This window comes from Marmota monax, unplaced genomic scaffold, assembly GCF_021218885.2.
Source record: "Marmota monax isolate L192 unplaced genomic scaffold, Marmota_monax_Labrador192_F-V1.1 WCK01_AAM20220418_F8-fsc00111, whole genome shotgun sequence".
NCBI lineage: Eukaryota > Metazoa > Chordata > Mammalia > Rodentia > Sciuridae > Marmota > Marmota monax.
The window spans coordinates 1,846,771-1,863,565 of NW_026695067.1; the positions used below are offsets into that span (position 1 = coordinate 1,846,771).

Consider the following 16,795-nt stretch of genomic DNA (forward strand, 5'->3'; position numbering starts at 1 on the left):
TCTTTCTGGGACTGGCTTCCCAAGACTGGGGACCAAACCCCAGACTCTGTATCCCTCACAGAGCCGAGGACCAGCCTGCCATTACCAAAGTGTTAGAAAATATCTAGGAAGGCTTGAGTGAGCCCAGTTTCTTGAAGAGCGCTGGGCTCTGTCCTTCAAGCTTTCCCTGGATGGATTGTGAGGAAGAACTCTCCACCTGGAAGCATTCGCAACGTTCCTTCAGAGTGAAGGGAGAACCTCAAAGCAAGCTGCCTTCCCGGCCCAGTGATACCCTCGCGATCTTCAGGAGGTGGGCACTGGCCCCCTGGCAGCAGGCTGCAGCAGATTGGCTCTCTCTGGATGGGAAGGACAGGGGGTGACGGGCCATCAGATACTTTACCACCATCATCATCATCATCACCACCACGCCATTTCAGCTACATTGTGTTTAACAGGTCAGATACATTCTCTCATTTAGCTTTCAATAACCCTATGAAACCCCTATTTTGCAAACCAAAAGCAGAGTCTCAGAGTGGCCCAGTACCCTCACATATGGCCCCCAAGTGGCCAAAGGCAGAGCCAGAAGTAAGGACTCCCCTGCTGGCACTGTGCCTCTACAGGATGCCTAGTTCTTCCTTAGCAAGGAAGGGCAGGCAGGTCCAGCCTGTAATCAAACTATGACAGTTGACCTCGGCACAGTCAGCCTGGTGCTCCTTGCCCACCTTAGAGCTGCCCCTCTTGTGTTCCTGAGGAAAGAGGATCAAATACCCTAAGGGACCCAGGCAGCTCTGCCTTCTGTGGGTCCCTCCCTACTTCAAACCTACGTGGAAAATAGTCTGTCCTCGTGGCTTCATCTTTCCTGGGACTGTTCACCATCACCTAGTCAAGGGTGCTCCAAAAGATGGTCCACAGAACATGAGTCCCACCGGGCACTCTGTGACAAAAGGATACCCTGGCCCAACAAGCACCGAAATGTCCCACATAGAAAAATATCCATGGAACTTTATTTGGCCCAAATTTTCCCAAACTTACCCAACCATGGAATTCTTTTTTTAAATTAAGTAACAACTTGTAATGTTCTATGGAACTAGTGTTCTGAAGACAACCTGCTTTGAAAAACAGGATGCTAGTTCAAGTCTTTCTTTATATAGCTGAAAAACGGAAAACCAATTTACTAATTCCTTGAGCATTCACTTAATGCAAACTGAGTTTCTCCTAAATGACGAGCTATGTTTTAAGATACACAGACATAGAATAACAACGTGTTTTTGTGTAGCGGTTGCCACATAGGCAGACTGTACATTTAACCCATGGGGTGTGGGTTTCCTACCCATTTTAAAGATGAGGAGACTGAAGCACAGGATGGTGCTGTGAGCTGCCACAGTTAGCATGCAAATCCAGCTCCATCTCTTTATGACCCTACCCAGTGGCCTCTTAAGATCATATTCATGGTGAAGTCATGCAGAGCCCAGGAGGGGTATGGCTTGGGGTTTGAGGCAGGGCTGTGGCCGGGATCTACCCTTGTCCCCTCCCATTCTCAGCCCCTCCTCTCCCTGCTTTTGTCCCCACAGGTCTAACTGGCTGAAGCCATGCTGTGGGAAGAGAGCAGCCGTATGGCAGGTATTTTTGCTCAGTGCAAGTCTCAACAGTTTCCTGGTAGCCTGTGTAATATTGGTGGTGATTCTCCTGACTCTGGAACTTCTAATAGATATAAAGCTTCTCCAGTGTGAGTAGCCAGAGAGATACATATGCAAATACGTATGATGTCAATATTCACTGTGCATCTGCATCCATCAGGGGTCCCCAACCAGCATGCCACTGCCAAGGCGCTGGCCCCGGGGGGGCTCATGGGGATTGCCGCTGGGGAGGAAATGTGTCTGGCAGCTTCTCTCTTGGTCATCAGCATTTGCTCCTCTCTGCCCTGTGTCCTCTTCAGCCCCCTTCCCCAGCATTCCATGATCAGAAACTGATGAGATAAAAATGTTGGGGACCCCTGTGTGCATTTTTTTTTATCGTTCCCATTTAGAATTTTCCAGGTTGGAGTTTTTTTGTAGTGTAAAGAGAGTCCTCATCTGTGGAGGCATATCACCGTGTGGTAATTAATAATGACAGCAGCTACAATGAGGCTAAGATTCCTGGGGTTTTTATGCAGTTGTAAGTTGGCAGTGTTACTTATATGTAGTGTGATAGTTTTGAAAGAACTTTTCCACACATTTGATCCTAGGACCACCCTGTGAGATGGGCAAGACTGACATGATTCCATTTTATGGCAGAGTACATTAGGATTTGGATGAGTTAAGAGACTTGCCCTAGGTCAGAGGTAGCAGAAATGGGTCTTCCAGTCACCGGATCACTTTACTGCTTGGCCCGTCCTCCCGCGTAGGTCCTCTTGGGATTTGTCCTAGCTTCACATTTGCTGGAGCCTGATGTGTAGGGCAACAGGAGGCTTGGCTGCTTCCTCTCTGTTCTGGCTGTGGCATCCTGGCTGTCAGGGTGGAAGGCCCACTTCCTACCCAGACCCTTGCTCTCTGCCATTTGGTATACCAGAGGGCCAGGGACCAAGGGTCTTGACTCCCCTGGCCTTGAATGGTTAGGATCCCTTTTCCCTATTTTCCTGATTCTGAAATTGAATCATTGAAGTGCAAATAAAAAAGAGGTGAAATTATTGGCCCCAGAGAAATTTCCTTCCCCTCCATTGACAAAATCCAGGACTGCAGATTCAGTCACCCCGAAACCCATTTGGTTGTTACAGGCTTGTTTTCTCCAGTGCCCTCAATTCCTCTACTGGATCCTCCATCGTCAGGGTCTGTCGAATCGCCCTCCAAGTCACATTAGCCTCCTCTGCTCTCTAAGTGAGGATGACGGCCAGCACAAAATTGCTTTTGTCTGATAAGCCTAGTTGGGTTTTATGCAGCTGGTGGCCCCTTGGTTCCAATTAAAGGATCTTCCAGCGTAAAGTGACCAGCACTGGGTTTACACTCAACCTGTCTTCAATTAAACCATGTTGTAGACTTTCCCTCCCACTCATCCATACTGTCTGCTTTTTATGAGATCTGACCATAACGGGATCTTTCTTTCCCTGTGGTGGATTGTCGTTGGGGCCCTCGGCTTCGAGGCATTGAATAGAACTGAGAACTCAGCCGACACTGGAATTTTGCTTAAAATTAAGTATCCAGGAGATTGATTTTGGTGGGGAGATCCAATAGCAGCTCATAAAAGGCATCTTAAATTCCATAAAATGCACAATCAGAGATTTATTGCTCTTCTAAAGCAAACCGTAAAAAAAGGCACAGGAATTCATTTGAGAAATAATGGGGAGAGATTTTATGTTTTCAGAATCATCTGGAGGTCTTTTCAGAGTCACACACGCCTCAGCTTCTTGGTTCCCACTGGTATTCCTGTGGCTGGGGAGGGGAAGGAATCCACAGCATCTCCAGGGCTCAGCTTCTGAGGGTCACCTAGGCCCAAAGCCAGGGGACCCCAGGGTCTCCCACCTGGAACCTGCAGCCTTCTCCCCCTTAGATTCACTCCATGACCTGGTTTTTACACACCCCCAGGAGTCGCAGAACACAGGGAAAGGCTGTAGGTTCCTCTTTGAGGCCAGCCCTCCCCACTGAAGGCACTGGGCCTCTACAGTCAGCTCCAGGGGATTCTGAGCAGCACACACACCAAGCAGGCCCACTAGGGAGGCAGTGCAGGCCTGTTGGCAGTGGCATCCCTGCCCTCTCTCTGCTCTGCCTGCTGCCCTAAAATGTCTACATATCTCTTTGAGGCCTGCCTCTGGGAGGAAACCTTCCCACCCTGTCTCTATCAAAACTCACCTGACCCTTGCCACAGCACCCACTTGTGGCCTCACTAACTGGTAAACTAGACCCTGCTAGGGCTCGGAGGCTGGTCCTGGCTTCCTGGACTTTAGAAGACTCCCCCAGAGACAGCGCCTTCACTTCTAGGACTGTTAGCAGACGGTGGAGTTGAAGCCGTCAGTGGCCAACAGCTCCCTGCTCTCACTCCAGAGCCTGGAAGGTGAATGGCACTCTGGCAGCTCCCAGCCCGCAGGCTCTGCTATTTTCGTCCCATGTCTAGCCCCTCTTTCAGGCCTCCATCCAGCCATCTCTCCAAAACATGCTGCTGACGCGACCATCTCTGCCACTCAGAGTTTCAGGGTGATGGTCAGGGGAAGCTGCCTTGAGTCCCACTAACAGTGCACAGTGCTTTGGGGGTGCACTGTGCTGTGAGCTTCTGAAGCTCATCCAGGCTTGACTGAAGCTGCCCGCACAGGTCCGATAGCCACAGGTGTCTTTGAGAACCCTCTCTGGAGGCTCCTTTCCTGAAGTCAGGCTATGGCAAGAAACCCACAAGGATTGAGCAGGAACTCAGAGAGGTGGCCCGTGGGGAGCAAAGAGCCCCGGGGACTGGAGGGAGAACAGCCCACAGCACCATTGACCACCAGGCTCCCAGACCTCCACCACAGGCACTCCTAAAGCTGCCCTTCTTCTCTGACCCAATTTCAACCAGAGTGGGCCCTAGAGTCCCAGAGGTCCCCCTCGATGCTGTGAAGCCCCCCTACCAATGCACCTAATTCCTTGCTCCTAAAATTGGCCCTTACTATGTTCCTTGCAGTTTCCAGTGCATTCCAGTTTGCCAGCATCATCCACTGGATCAGTCTGGTCATTCTGTCTGTGTTCTTCTCAGAGGTAAGTAAAAACTTGGGCCCTGACGCCCCTTCCTTAGAGCAACTCCTTACTGGGAAACCAAGCTTTGCTTTTCCACATATTTCTTATATGTCAGGCCCTCTGTTAGCGCTTGAGGCTTCAAAGAGGGACACAATCCAGGCACCTGAGTTCTACAGTAGGTGATGGCTCAGGGAGGAGCCAGAGACGCACGGGAGCATCCGCCAACCCAGCCAGGGAGCTTTGGCCTGAGCAGGTGACCCCTGAGTGGAATCTCAGAGCATGAGCAGGGGTTGTCCAGGTGAGGGGTGGGCCTTGTGAAGGTGAGGCTGAGTAGGAAGAGCTGAAGAATTGCATTGGTTGGTGTGGCTGGTAAGGAGCAGGCAGGACGCCACTAAAGCTAGAGATGGGAAGCAGCTAGGAAGGCCACAGTCAGGCTGACCCTAAGGCTGAGGCATGCAGAGGACAGAGGATGCGGTCACAAGGCTGGACAGTAGACTGGAGCAGGCCCTGCCAGGGGCATAGGGTGTGACTAGGCCAAGGGTTATGTTTCTGAAGTGGTGAATCAGGTCTCCTTGGGGTTTCTGGAGTTAGTGGATAAAAACCATGTCTGAAAAGCTACCTGGAGGCTCCTGGGCCACTGGGTCCAGGAGTAGCCCCCATGTGGGGACTGAAACGCTTAAGAAACTGGGATTCCAGCACATTCTTCTATTTTTACGTGGGGTGAGTGACTCCTCTTTTGAGCAGTTCTCAGGCCATCACAGTGGTACTCTGGCTTGCATTTGGGGAACACTGGCTTGGAGCTGCTACCGGCAGGACCTCCTGGAGGGGCTGAAAGGTTGAAAGCTGTGGGGGGTCCCTGAGGGTCAGGAGAGCATCCTGTGGGAAAATAGCTCCTTCTAATAGAGCCAAGGGCTGGCCACGTCAGCTGGCCCTGTCCCACTCCACCCATGTGTCCCCACCTCTCACCACTGGTACACATCAGCCCACAGAGCCCCAGGAGGGCCTTGTAGTAAAAAGCAGACACGAATAAGGCTCAGAGCCTTCTCTCTTTCTCTCTCTCTCTCTCTCTCTCTCTCTCTCTCTCTCACACACACACACACACACACACACACACACATACACACACCTCTTCTACCCTGAAGGCACAGGGCTCTGGGCCTCACAGTACAATGCAGCCTCAGAGGGAGGAGGGTACAGGGATGCTATAGGAGAGCATGGGCTGGGGGACAGAGGAAGAGAGCATTTTGTGGTACTATCAGGGAACCCAGGGAGTCAGGAGTCCAGGGGCCTCCTGTGGGCCAGCTCTGGAGGTCCAGTGGCCCTGATCACTCTCTCCCTAGAAAAGAGGGGAGAGCTGGGCCTTGGGTCTTGAGTACAAAATCCCGAGTCTGGGTGTGGGTTGTGCTGGCAGCACAGCAGAACATTCTCTTCCCCAGGCCTCGGCTCCTGCGACTCGTGGACTTGGCCGGTGAGCCTGGGCCTGAGGCTCAGACTGCGGGAGCAGATCCCAACCCTGTCCTCCTGGGAAGTTTCCCAACCAGCTCACTGCGACCACAGCCCTGGGGGTGCTGCTCCCCGGCTTAGTGCCCCTATGGGAGTTCTGGCCTCCCTGGCCCTCCTCTCTTCTCTCTGAGATTCCCTCCCACAAACACCTGGGCCAGGGCCAGATGGTTCCTTGATGCAAACCTTGGAAAATGTGCCATGTGTCTGTGACTGCCAACAAAAATGTTTAATCAGTTGCTGCGGTTCTTCCCCTCTGTCCCTCTGCTTTGGTTTTATTGGCTTTTGCAGAATTTATTACCCAGCGTTAATTTGGCATTCCCTTCCTGTCACTGTCGGAGACGAGCCACCTGAAACAGACAGGGGCCTGTGTGCAGGAATCACAGCCTCAGAGCCCCCCAGCAAGCACCTCCCAGAGTGTGGACAGGGCTGGGGCTCCCACAGGCTCTGCAGGGGGAGCCAGGCCAACAGAGGCTGGTCCCTGTCTTGGTCTTTGTTGAAGTTGGTAAAGGTGGACTGAAGCCAGTAACAGAGCAGCAGGGCTGCCTGCCTCCCCCAGAGCACCCTGCCCAGTACGGATGAAGAGGCTGGTGCATGGTGGCCTCACTTGGGGACAGCCTATCTAACCAATACAGCCTCACAGAGCACTGCAGGGAACCAAGTTTCAGAACTTTGGTTCTGGTATGGTCAGAGGGGTCCCTGCCCCGGGTTCGGAAATACATGAGGCTGTTTGTGCTCACAATGACTGGGGTCCTTGAATAGGAAGGGCTGGGGGAGCCCAATGTCCCTCAGCAGCCCATCAGGCCTGCATGTTTGCCTGTCAAAAATGCCAGTAGGGTCCTTACAAAAACCCCACACAGATCAGGAAAGCAGCCTTGAGTTTCATGGCCAGTTATGGCCAAAACTGGACCCAAGACTCTAGTATTTCACCTGGTCTCACACCACTGACTTCCTCTGTGGGCCTTGGTGCCAGCAGGTTGTGAGGGGACTAGGAATCTGGGGTAAAGTCCAAGGCCAGGAATTAAGAAAGAAAAAGTCTGACCTAGCAAGACCTCAGACCAAAACCCAAGAACAACCAGCCCTCCTTCTTCCTCTGGGAGAAATGAATGTCACCCTTCAGATCTGGCCCCTTCTTTCTCTGGCAGGACCCAGGGGTAGAGAGCCAAGGGTGAAGGGTCACTCCAGGCCTTCTGGGCCTAGTGAGTGGGCTGTACTGCACATGCAAATTCCCAGAAGTCTGCACTCTAAGACTCCTGTTCCCTGGAGCCCTTTGCCTGGTCCTCTTGCCTCAGCCGAGCCTCGGACAGCCCTGTAAAGGAGGGCAGAGCATGTTACAGATTGGGAAGCTGAGGGCTGGAGAGGAGTGCAAACCTGCCAAGGGCATGCAGGAATGCCGTGCAGAGCCAGATGCAGACCTGTGTTGGGCAAGCTGTCCACTGCCCTGCCAGAGGACAGAGCTAGCCCCAGAATGGAGGTGAGAGGCTGGTTTGGGCTCCGTTGGAGGACATCTGTTCAAACAGTCCACACTGTTGAACAGTAAGATAGGTACTTCTCAAGGGAGTGAAATGGTGCTCAATCAGGAAGGCCAGGGGTGGGGGTAGTCTTACTAAGGGCCCACGGTGAGAGTGGGTACCCACAGGCTTTCTGGGCCCTGCTCCGCTAGGTCAGATGGGGTCACTGCCCTTCCCTGTGTCCCTGCAGCACCAAGAACAAGCAGAGCCTTTGAAATCCAATGGAGAATTGTGCAAAAGATTTTTCCAAAGCACAGCCCCGCCCTTGGCCAAGACTTGGCCCAGCTGGCCACTTGGAACCAGGAGGCCTCACTCTTCCTGAGATTGCACACATTCTTAGGACCTCTTGACCAAGGCCAGGCCACCCCACAGCAGTGCAGGCCATGGGGTGTTGGCCCCATCTTAGGGTATGGAAAGGCCTGAGCAGCCCCAGCTTTTTCCCCTGGGAGAGGACAAAGCTGACCCATGGCTGACCTTCTAGATAGGAGCCTCAAGGTGGTGGCAGTGGTGGAAGCAGTGGCAGTGGGGTGGCTGCTGCTGCTGCCACTTCTCTTCCCCTTCCCATACCTGCTTCCCTCCCCCTGCTCCCCCTCCGCCTCCTTCACAGGTGGGATTCCCACAGCATAACCCTTTCTACATTCAGTGCATACAGCTGTCCTGCAACCATCATCTCTGTCTAGTTCCAAAGCATCTTCACCACCACCAAAGGAGATTGTTAGTCACTAGGCAGCCACTCCCTGTGCCCTCTCTACCCCAGCCGCCGTCAACCACTCATCTGCTTTCTGTCTCTGGAAACTTAACTATTCTGGAACCATACACTATGTGGCCTTTTGTGTCTGGCTTCAGTCACTTTAGCGTAATGTGGTTTGTTCCCACCCTAGCAGGGGTTAGTACTTTGGTGATGTCTGAATGATATTCTATTGTATGGATGGACCACATTTGTTTATCTGGTCATCAACCCATCAAATCTTCTCTTCACATCAGCTATTTGAGCCACCTCCTTCTCCCCACAGCAGCCTCTTAGGGTTGTCCCAGGGCTGCACTGGAGTCACACAGGAGCTTGGCCTTTGGGCTACCTGTACCATTTGCCAAGAGACATCCATTGCCAAACCAAACAGCAAGGTCCTTATCTTTCAGCATCAGCAGCCACCCCAAGATTCTGGATACTAGGGGTCCTTCTCCTGCCTATGCATTCTCCAGAAGGGCTCTGGTGAGCTTCCATCCCTGGCTGAGTGGGGAGAGGGGGATGCTGTGCTCCAAGCTCTGAGAGATGAAGGATGAATTCATTCCCTTCAGTATCCAACTGAAGGAGCCAGTCACCCTGTGACCTTGAATAAGTCACTGTCCTGGTCTGTTCCTCGCTTTTCCAGTATCGAAGTGAGAAAACCCAACCTCATGTCTTCTTGACCCTCTGGAAGGTGGGGCCAGTGGTCAGGCTTCAGGGAAGAGGTTTTCTTTTCTGTCTCACCCTCTCCAATGTTGAGAATGGTGCAGGGAAGTCAGGGTTCCAAGCTTGCTGCTCACTAGCTATGAGAGCCCCTGCACAGCCCCTCCAGCCCTGTCTGTGGGGTACTGGACCAGAGGTTAAAACATTGGAAAGGACTTCTAGCCTCACTTGGCCATCCACAAAATAAACAGTAGCTGCCACCTGTTAGGACAAGCCCAGCAGGATTGATAATGCCTGAAATGGCTCTGCCAGAAGAGGACGTGGGTCGGGACCTCAAGCAGCCAACGTTTGTTCTCTTAGAGTCAGACCTCATTTTAGAAGATTCGCTCCTCCTCCCCAGACCTCAGACTCTGCCCTGCCCTGAGTGGGAGGGCACTGGAGCAAACCTTCAGAATTCCTCCACAGGGCCTGTGCGATGCTTGGTTGGAGATTTTTTTTTTTTTTTTTTGGTACTGGGGATTGAACTCAGGGACACTCGACCACTGAGCCACATCCCCAGCCCTATTTTGTATTTTATTTAGAGACAGGGTCTCATTGAGTTGCTTAACACCTCACCATTGATGAGGCTGGCTTTGAACTCATGATCCTCCTGCCTTAGCCTCCTGAGCCACTGGGATTACAGGTGTGTGTCACTGTGTCCAGCTTGGTTGGAGAGTTTAAAACAGCACCACTGTGTAAGGTCATGTAGATGGAAAAGGTGGTTCAGATCATGCTGTAGCTTTGTTTATTTATTATGACAGTTTCCTGGAAGCTGGCAGTCAAATGCATAGTTTTCAAATGTCAGTATATTTTAACAGTTTTCCAGTAAATAGACAAGAGCTGGCACCAGCCTTGTCAGACTCCATGTTCTTGTTTTGGAAGTGCCCAGGCTTATGCTCTCTGTCTGGAGGGACCTTCCCACTGGTGCTGTCTCTGAGTCCTTCACTCCTCTCAGGTTCAGCTCTGCTCCTCCATCCCTCTTCCAGGCAGCCTGTCCTGACCGCCCCCCAGACCCCCACACATGGACCAGCGGTGCTCTCAGCTTGTTGGTGTAACCCATTGTTGTTTCCTCCTTGGGCAGAGGTTTTTGTCCCCAGCTCCACTGGGCCTTATTATAGTCTTCTGTCTTCCTTTATCACCTGGCACAGGGCTGGGCATATGGCATATACCATCAAAGAAGCAGATAAATTCAATATGTTTGTGAGAAATTCTTCAGGACGTCACTCCCACTTTTTTCTTTGCCTTCACCTTGACAACGATCTTGGCGGGCTTTCAGATCAAATATAAAGATGACTTCTCTTTTTTTAATATTTATTTTTTAGGTGTAGATGGACACAACACAATGCCTTTAGTTTTATGTGGTACTGAGGATCAAATCCAGGTCCCGCCTGTGTGAGGCGAACGCTCTACTGCTGAGCCACAATCCCAGCCCCTAAAGATGACTTTTCTAAGCAAGTTGGAATGCACTGCTTTAGACAGTACCATGCTCATGGTTAGCTGAACTCTACAAACTCAGGCTAGGTGGCGACTCGCTGAGCTGCTAGAACAGGATTTAAAACATTATCCTCCTTCTAGCTCTCAGATTCTAGAAATAGACCCAGATTCAGAATGTTCTACCTACCACAACATTCTCTAGAAAAAGCACATGCTTGCCAACCCTCAGCCTCAGAAGCAGACTGAGCCTGATGCTCAGCCTTCAGGGTTACATTCAGAAGGGGCTGGGAGCCCACCAAGCCAACAATCTTGATGACGTCTCATCAAGGGTGAGACCCAAGACTCTATCTGATCACTGTGATGTAGGAAAAAAACAAGTCTTGATGTTTACCATAATAATTCTTCCCGCTGTATAAAATTAAACATGGACAAAGCCAAAATAAGAAAACCAAAATCCCCCATAGCCTCATCATCTGCAGATAACCACCACTGATTTCATCTTAGAACGCAAGGCCTTTCCCACTCCTGTGTATCTACACGTTTTCCTCACTTTCCCTTTTGTCCAGTTGTATTTTGTAAATGTCCTTCCATGTTGTTTTACATTTCTTTTCAACAACATATTTAGGAGCATTCTACCTAGTATTAGGAAGTATTTTGAGCACATCAAAAATCAGCGAGTCATTTAATACACGCCTGTGTTCCCATCACCCACCCTGTCAAGCCCTAACATCTCCCCTGTCTGCTCCTCCATTTCTAACAACTCCATCATGAGCATGTCCCTTTTTGACTCTCACCTCAACTTTTGGATGTCTCCATATTTCTGCTGTCATAAACGGCACCAGCTCCGAAAGCTCACCCCAATCTCGACCACCTCCAACATTGATTTAAAAGTAGCTTCTTAGAAGCAGAAAGGAAATTAGATTCTCAGCCAAACTTACAGTGACTCACAGTGATCCTTCCATCCCGGCACCTCCTCAGGTGAGGTGTGGGTGACTCCATCCTTGCCTGCTCCTCTGTACCAAATTTCTCTCAGCCCCTGCCCTCAGCTGGCACCACTTCCGGTGTCACCCATTGTCATGACTTCTCACCCAAGGGACCAGTTCATTCATGTGGAACAGTGGTATGGCAGGAGGGACAGGCAGGGCCCTGGGCAGCCTCTCACCAGCGTGTGTACTGGGGAAGTCACTTCCCTGCTCTGAGCTTCAAGTTCCCTCATCTGAGATAAAGTTAAAAAGCCCATCTTAGAGGAATTTTTGTGATGAATGAAATAATGCATGTAAAGTTCTCCAGGGAAACTAAACCAATAAATAATATGAATATATATTCATCGTGGAATTGACAAAGTTATTGGGGCTGAGAAGTCTCAGGGGATGACTTCACTCATTAGAAATTTAAAAACAGCCTCCAGGTATCAGTCCCTTGTCTTGCCCTCCCCCACAACCCCTGTGCTCACCAGGACTATGCTGGACAGATGGACTATCTTCCCAGTGGTTTTCCTTCCTCCAACACCTAGGCTGTACCTTCTTTCGCCCTGACATATCATTCACTATTTCTACGTCTGCTTTCTGTCCTCACATTTTGAGGTTTAGGCAAAGATGCCTGGTGGCTTTATGCAGAGAATTTACATTTTTTTTTGTAGTGCTTTGGAGCAATTTTCAAGAAGAGAGAGAGGTAGTTTTCATTTCATTGCCTTGCTAGTTGATTTGTTAAAAGAGATTTTCAAAATTTGATTCTCGGAGTATCGATTATTCTATAGAACAAAACGCAAATAGATATGGCTTTGCGAATGCTGAGCATGTACTGTTTTTACACTCTACACTTAGCCTATTTTGTGGACATTTTAAAACCTTTTTATTCTTTGAGAAATACTACCAATTTTTATTCCAAAAGGTGAAGCACAGTTTGGTGTGTTCGTCTTGTTCAGTGAGGTGCCGTGTTTGTTTGTCCACAAGTGAACAGTGAAGTCACTCTGTCAGAGGGAACCCACTGAGGTCCAAAGCCATGCTCTCTTCCTGTCCTGCTGGCTTATAGAACAGCTGGATTTGACGCTGTTTCCTTGTCTGTTTTTAATAAATTGAAACATTCTGTTAATGAATTTTCGGACTGACTAGTAAGGAAAACAAGACTGTGAGCGTTAAAGTAGAGAATAGCAACAGAGTCGAGGAATATTTTATGAACTCACTATGAAACTTGTTTATCTTAAACTATTATGATTTAATGGATATTTGTCAGGCTGTCGGGAGACAGATTATTTTCCTGCTGTTGGTGTGCTCTTATTCCAACCACAGAGCACAGATCCACACAGGGGACACACCGGGCCGCACTGACAGCAGCCAAATGGACAGGTCCCGGGCAGGGTGTTTAGGATGCTAACTTTGCATAACTGGCGAGAAAGACACTGCTGAGGCTGGGGCCAATGACAAGCCTCAGAGCAAGTGGGGTCCCTGGCTTCCAGGGACAGGGGAGTTCGAGGCAGGAGTAAGCATGATGAAGTTGGCATTTCTGAGTAACCACCCTGGCAGCCAGGGTAGAGCAGGGCTTAGAGGTGGAAGTGGACTGTGATTTAGAGACAGACAGTTCAGCTGAGAGGGATTAGAGGTTTGAACCAGAAAAGTGGCAGTGGAGATGAAAGAGAGTAAGGAACTAAACCAGGCAGGGTTGGAGGATTGATCCAAGAGGGGTGGGGAGTGTGTGAGGGACAAGGAGCAGGACAGCTCGATTCCAGGGGTCTGGCTTAGTCAACAAGGGTACCGTGATGCCCCCTTCTCTCCTGAGCAGCAGGCTAGAGACATGGATTTGGGAGTTTCAGACCATTGGGTGGTAGTTGAAGTCAAGATTGTCCATGGAAGAGGGAAACTGAGGAGAGAAGACAGTGATCCCTGGGGAACAATTTTGCTGTGGGCGGAGGACAAGAAACCTGCAGCGGTGACTAGGAAGGTGTAGCCAGGGAGACAGGAGGAAAAACCAGAGTAGGGAATGTTCTGGGGGAAAAAAGGAGGTGAACTTTCCCAGCCAGGCAGTCAGCAGAGCCCCGTGCTTCAGACATAAGTGAGATGAACAGAAGGAGGTTCTCCCTCTAGCTGGTGAGGCAATGAGGGGTGCAGTAGCCCAGGGGTGAGTGGGTTACCTGAGCAGCAGGGGCTAACGTCAGGTTACCACAGTTACGTGGAGAGGCTTTGTTCAAGACTCTGCCTGGGGAGGAGAGAGAGAGAGCGAGAAAGGAAGGACAGCATCTTAAGGGAGAGAGCCTTGGGGTCAGTGGGGGTGGTGGGTACATTCAGAAGGAGACTTGAGAATGACCCTATTCTGCAAGGAAATTGTGGAATTAAAGCTCACCCACCCTGTGTATTTCAGTCTTTCTCCTCCTTACTCAAGGTCAAGGGCAGTGCTCCATGCACTGTGAGCCCTCAGTCGACCTCAGTCCCTTAATTGACAGACATTTGGTCATTTGCCACCCCAGCACAAGGAGAGACAAATAGTAATCTGGCCCCTGGGAGGGATCAGCCACTGTGTCTGTTCAGAGGGTTCACCTTCACAATCCTAGAGAAAGCAGCACCCTGGGAAGAGGCAGTCCTGGGTCACCAGCCCTCAATTCTCAGGGGTTTGGAGGGAGTGAGGCTGGTCCCTTCTGCGAGCCCCTGTTTTATCCACTCCTATCCCCAGGGGGTGCTCTTGGGCTGCCCTGCAATTCTGTCAAACAGCACTAGTCCCCTGGCAAAACTCAAGTACTTACCAGTTCAAGACTGGTTGCCCACATTTCTTACTGTTGTTTTGTAACTGGATCCTGGGATCCATGTCTTCCTCTTGCAATTTTAGTTTAACCTTCCCAAGAGCAGACTGCTTCTAGAGGAAGCACCAGGAGTCAGCCCCCACCTCCCTGATTCATGCACCACCAGTCCCCTGACCCCAGGGATGCTGTCACAGGCTCAGGGGCTAGCCCTGCAGGGGTTCCTTCTCCCCAGCTGGGGACCCCACTTTGGGGTGGCTTTGCAGGGCACAAAGGTGTCTAGTCCCCATCCTGCTCATGAAGCAGTGAGCCAAAGGATCTCCTTCTGCCAAGACAAGTCTTTCTTATTTTAATTTGAACAAAACCAACTTCTAGACTCTCAGGTGCTTCTGCCTGCATCCCCCAAGTTTCCCAAACTATAGGAGCCTATTCAGGCCCCTCCCAGGGAAAGAGGCTGATTGCCCTGAGGGGAAGGGTTAGGGCCACAGGTGGAGGGCAGGAGGTCCTCACTGCCACTTGACTTAGGCAGGACCTGGACCAGACACAAGGGCCAGAACTTCCCACCCTCCTCTCCTGCTGCCCAAAGACTGAACCCTTTCCCTTGAGAAAGTCACCTTTTCCTTCCTTGGAAGAGATGAAGGGAGTCTCTTCCTGGAAGAGCAAGGTGGAAGAGGAGAGGTACCCAGGAGACAAAAGATTTACCTGCCACCAAAGCCTCCATTTCTGCATCTGTCAATGACAGAAAATTTTGGCTCATAATAAGAATTCAAAAACTGGTGCATTCCTGAAGTTTTGCCGGGCTCTGACCTGTCTCGCTTATCTGAGCAGCCTCCTGAGGCAGGATTGGAATGAAGGAAGCCAAAAACCTTTGGCCCCAGGTGGGAAAAGGGGTAGCTAGAGCTGAGGAGCCCAGTTCCTTCAGGTCCTCCCTTAAAGGCCCTTGCAACTCTCAGGGGTGGGCAGGACATAAGACTGGGGGACTGAAGTCGGGTGGGTGATAAAGCCATCCCTGCTCTGCCCTGCATGGAAGCTTCCCACGAGAGCTCTGCAGCAGCCCCAGTGAGGCAGGCAGCACCGGGGGCAGTAGTTCTACTCCCAGGCCAGATGGCCTGAGGGGGTTTGGCCAATGTCATGTGGTAGTGAGGACAGTGAGAGCCAGAAAGAGGACCAGGCTTTTGACCACATCTAATGCTCTTTCTAGTTGTAGCTGGGCATGTGGTCTCTCCTGTTGCAACTCGGACCAGTGTCACCTCACACAGGCCAGTGGTTCTTTGGGTGTCCCATGGGGCTTTGTTTTAAAAGCAGATCCCAAGCCTTGAACTCAGAGATTCTGATATCTGGGGTCTCCAAGAGAAAAACCCGGATTTTAAAACAAAAGCTCCTGGTGTTGCTGATGCAGGGATCCTCACCTGCATGTTGAGAAGAGCAGCAGGCCATGGCTAAGTCAGCCAGTGTTCTCAGGCGGGTAGAGAGGGTGGAGCAAGTCCCTGTCTCTGAGAGGGGACTTCTCAGAAACGGTGTTTGGGGAGAGGATGGATGCTACAGGGGATAAGCCAGTGGGTGGCTGTGGCAGAATTAGACTCCCACTCTGGCTCTGAGCCTGACTGAAGCAGCTGACTCCAGGCCACACTTCTGAGGTGTGTCCCCAGCCCTCTCTACAGCTGCCTTTTACTGCTGTTTCCAACATAAGCCTCCTAGAGATGAAAGTAGAGTGGAGGCTGCTGGGGACTGGGGAGGGGAGAATGGGTACAGAATTTCAGTTTGGAATGATGAGGAAGTTCTGGAGATGGGTGGTGGGGATGATTGCATAACCACGTGAGCAGGATATGGCAGAACAGTGCACTAAGAGTGGAGAAAGTGGATAAGCTCCCTGTGGTGTGTTTTACCCAATTCTAAAAAAAGAAGGAAGAGGAGAAACAACATCAGCAATCATATCTGGATGGACCTGTTTTGGTTTTTCCTAGTTTTTGCTTTGGGAACGCCAGAATTAGGATTCTGGGGTGGATGTGGTCAATGTAGCATTTCAGAGGAAACAAGCACCATGTTTCAAGTTCAGCCAACTAGAGGGATTAGATTACAACAAAATAAACCAAGACAATATGTGGTGATCTTACCCAGCTGGAGTCCACCATGCAGAGTGGAAAGCCTCTGGACCCAAATGCTGACCTCTTTACTAACTGCCTGGGTGACTTTGGGCAGCTTCCTTAACCTCTCTGTAAACTGAGAATCACATGCAAGGAGGGCTGACCCAGAGATCTGGCTCTTATTGGCATATATACATGGCAGGTTTTATTCTCATCAATACTGAAAGAATTGTATCATCTAACCACCTCTCCATCAGAAGAGGAAACTGAGGCCCAGAGAGGGGATTCAATTTGCCCAAGGCCATACAGCCATCCCATTCCCAAACTGTAACCTCAAGATATCTTGGGCCCCACCCAGATCTCTTCAGCCCTTTAGGAGCTGTCTTGAAGCTAAGCCTGGCTGAACAAACCCAGAAACTGGGAAGCATAGAGGAACGGCTATCAGGCTGCCAATGTTCCCC

The 16,795-nt window shown here is 50.7% G+C and overlaps 1 protein-coding gene across 10 annotated transcripts in view; it reads left to right on the top strand.

Annotated features, from left to right (window-relative positions):
* The window catches only part of Tmem266 (transmembrane protein 266), a 111,389-nt gene that overhangs the window by 61,030 nt on the left and 33,564 nt on the right, over window positions 1-16,795 (top strand). For 4 of the 10 annotated variants that reach the window (XM_046427867.2, XM_046427869.2, XM_046427868.2 and 1 more), the window contains exons 4-5: window positions 1,551-1,705; window positions 4,600-4,673. In XM_046427867.2, coding sequence (XP_046283823.1) covers window positions 1,551-1,705; window positions 4,600-4,673 — 229 coding nt within the window. Of the gene's footprint in view, window positions 1-61; window positions 435-1,550; window positions 1,706-4,599; window positions 4,674-16,795 lie in introns of those variants that run through there. The other 6 variants (XM_058573760.1, XM_058573761.1, XM_046427873.2 and 3 more) reach the window with 5 other exon arrangements.